This window comes from Ophidiomyces ophidiicola (genome assembly GCF_022830035.1).
Source record: "Ophidiomyces ophidiicola strain CBS 122913 chromosome Unknown scaffold_24, whole genome shotgun sequence".
Taxonomy (NCBI): Eukaryota; Fungi; Ascomycota; class Eurotiomycetes; order Onygenales; family Onygenaceae; genus Ophidiomyces; species Ophidiomyces ophidiicola.
Window position 1 is genome coordinate 266,165 of NW_026054664.1, and position 1,222 is coordinate 267,386.

General features: G+C 35.4%; 1 protein-coding gene across 1 annotated transcript; it reads right to left on the reverse strand.

The window, feature by feature from the left end:
* Positions 1-338: 338 nt before the first annotated feature.
* Positions 339-832, reverse strand: LOZ57_005188 (uncharacterized protein; the record flags this gene model as incomplete). The annotated part of the gene is made up of 2 exons (XM_049254219.1): positions 339-653; positions 827-832. 2 exons carry the CDS (start codon positions 830-832, stop codon positions 339-341), a joined length of 321 nt encoding a protein of 106 aa, XP_049106872.1.
* Positions 833-1,222: the final 390 nt, after the last annotated feature.

Consider the following 1,222-nt stretch of genomic DNA (forward strand, 5'->3'; position numbering starts at 1 on the left):
AACTGATTCAAACACAAATCTATAAGTTCATTCTTTGACATCAGAATCAAATATGTGGGCTTTCATGACATTTCTTGATAATAGAAATTAATTCAAGAGTTCAATCAGATCTGCATCTGAAGAACAACATTGTGATGATGCTTAACTCTTATTTTCTGAACAACAACAGAGAACTTAAATATATTCAGCAATTTAGAATCACACATGAAGCAGCACACAAAGTCTTACTGATCAACTGTTGACTGTTCAAAGTGATTCAGAATGAGATGATGAAGACAGTCATGATCAGAGTTGATCAGCTTGTACAGTACATCTTAAATATGATCTCATCTCTCAGCTCAGCTACTTTTAGTGTCACTGACAGACTTCATTTCCAGCTCAGATGATAATTGAGCATCTCTGACTGAATCATCTTCTACAAAGAGACTGTCCATACTGATTGTCACTGATCTGACAATGATGGCAGTCACACTGACAGTTATGGTTGAGAGACTAGAGATCTGTGAATTAGAATCAGAATCTGATTTAAGAAGCTGTTCATATACTGATTTAATCTTACTGTCATCTGAAATCTGAGACTCTTTATAATTCTTCTTGACTAACAACACAAATGTTTCAGACCAACCACTGACCCAAGCAGTCTGATCCAATTGCTGTTATAGCATGTTGACTGATGACTTAACAAACATGTCATATTGAACACTGATCTTGATATCAGAGACATCTGTGCCATGTGTTATGATGTCTGATATGATCAGCATCTGAATCTGACTATTAATCTTACAGAACTTCTCATACAGACTGATCTTGTCATATTTCATCAGACTGACATGGTATAATTTGACAGTGAAGTGAGTCAGAGTAATGAAATACTCAAAGTGACTGATCAGTCATTCTCTGATCACATCAAGAGTGCTCTCCAGAACATTCTTTTTCATCATAAAGACTATGATTTTAGAGATTCTATCTGATGTTGGCTCATGGTTCTGAACTGATGATTCAACAGTTGTGGCAGTGGCTTCACCAGAAGTCTGTTTAATTATGAAGAAAAGTGACTCAAAAGTATTGAACTGTAAGGTGGCAGCCTATAAGATAGATGCTAAAGAACAATGTATCAAGTCTACAGTGTAAGAAAGATAACTAAGTTGCACTTATAGTATCAAAGTAGTATTGCTATATATGCAGTAAGAGAAGAACTCATCACTGATCTTCTGTGAAAGAA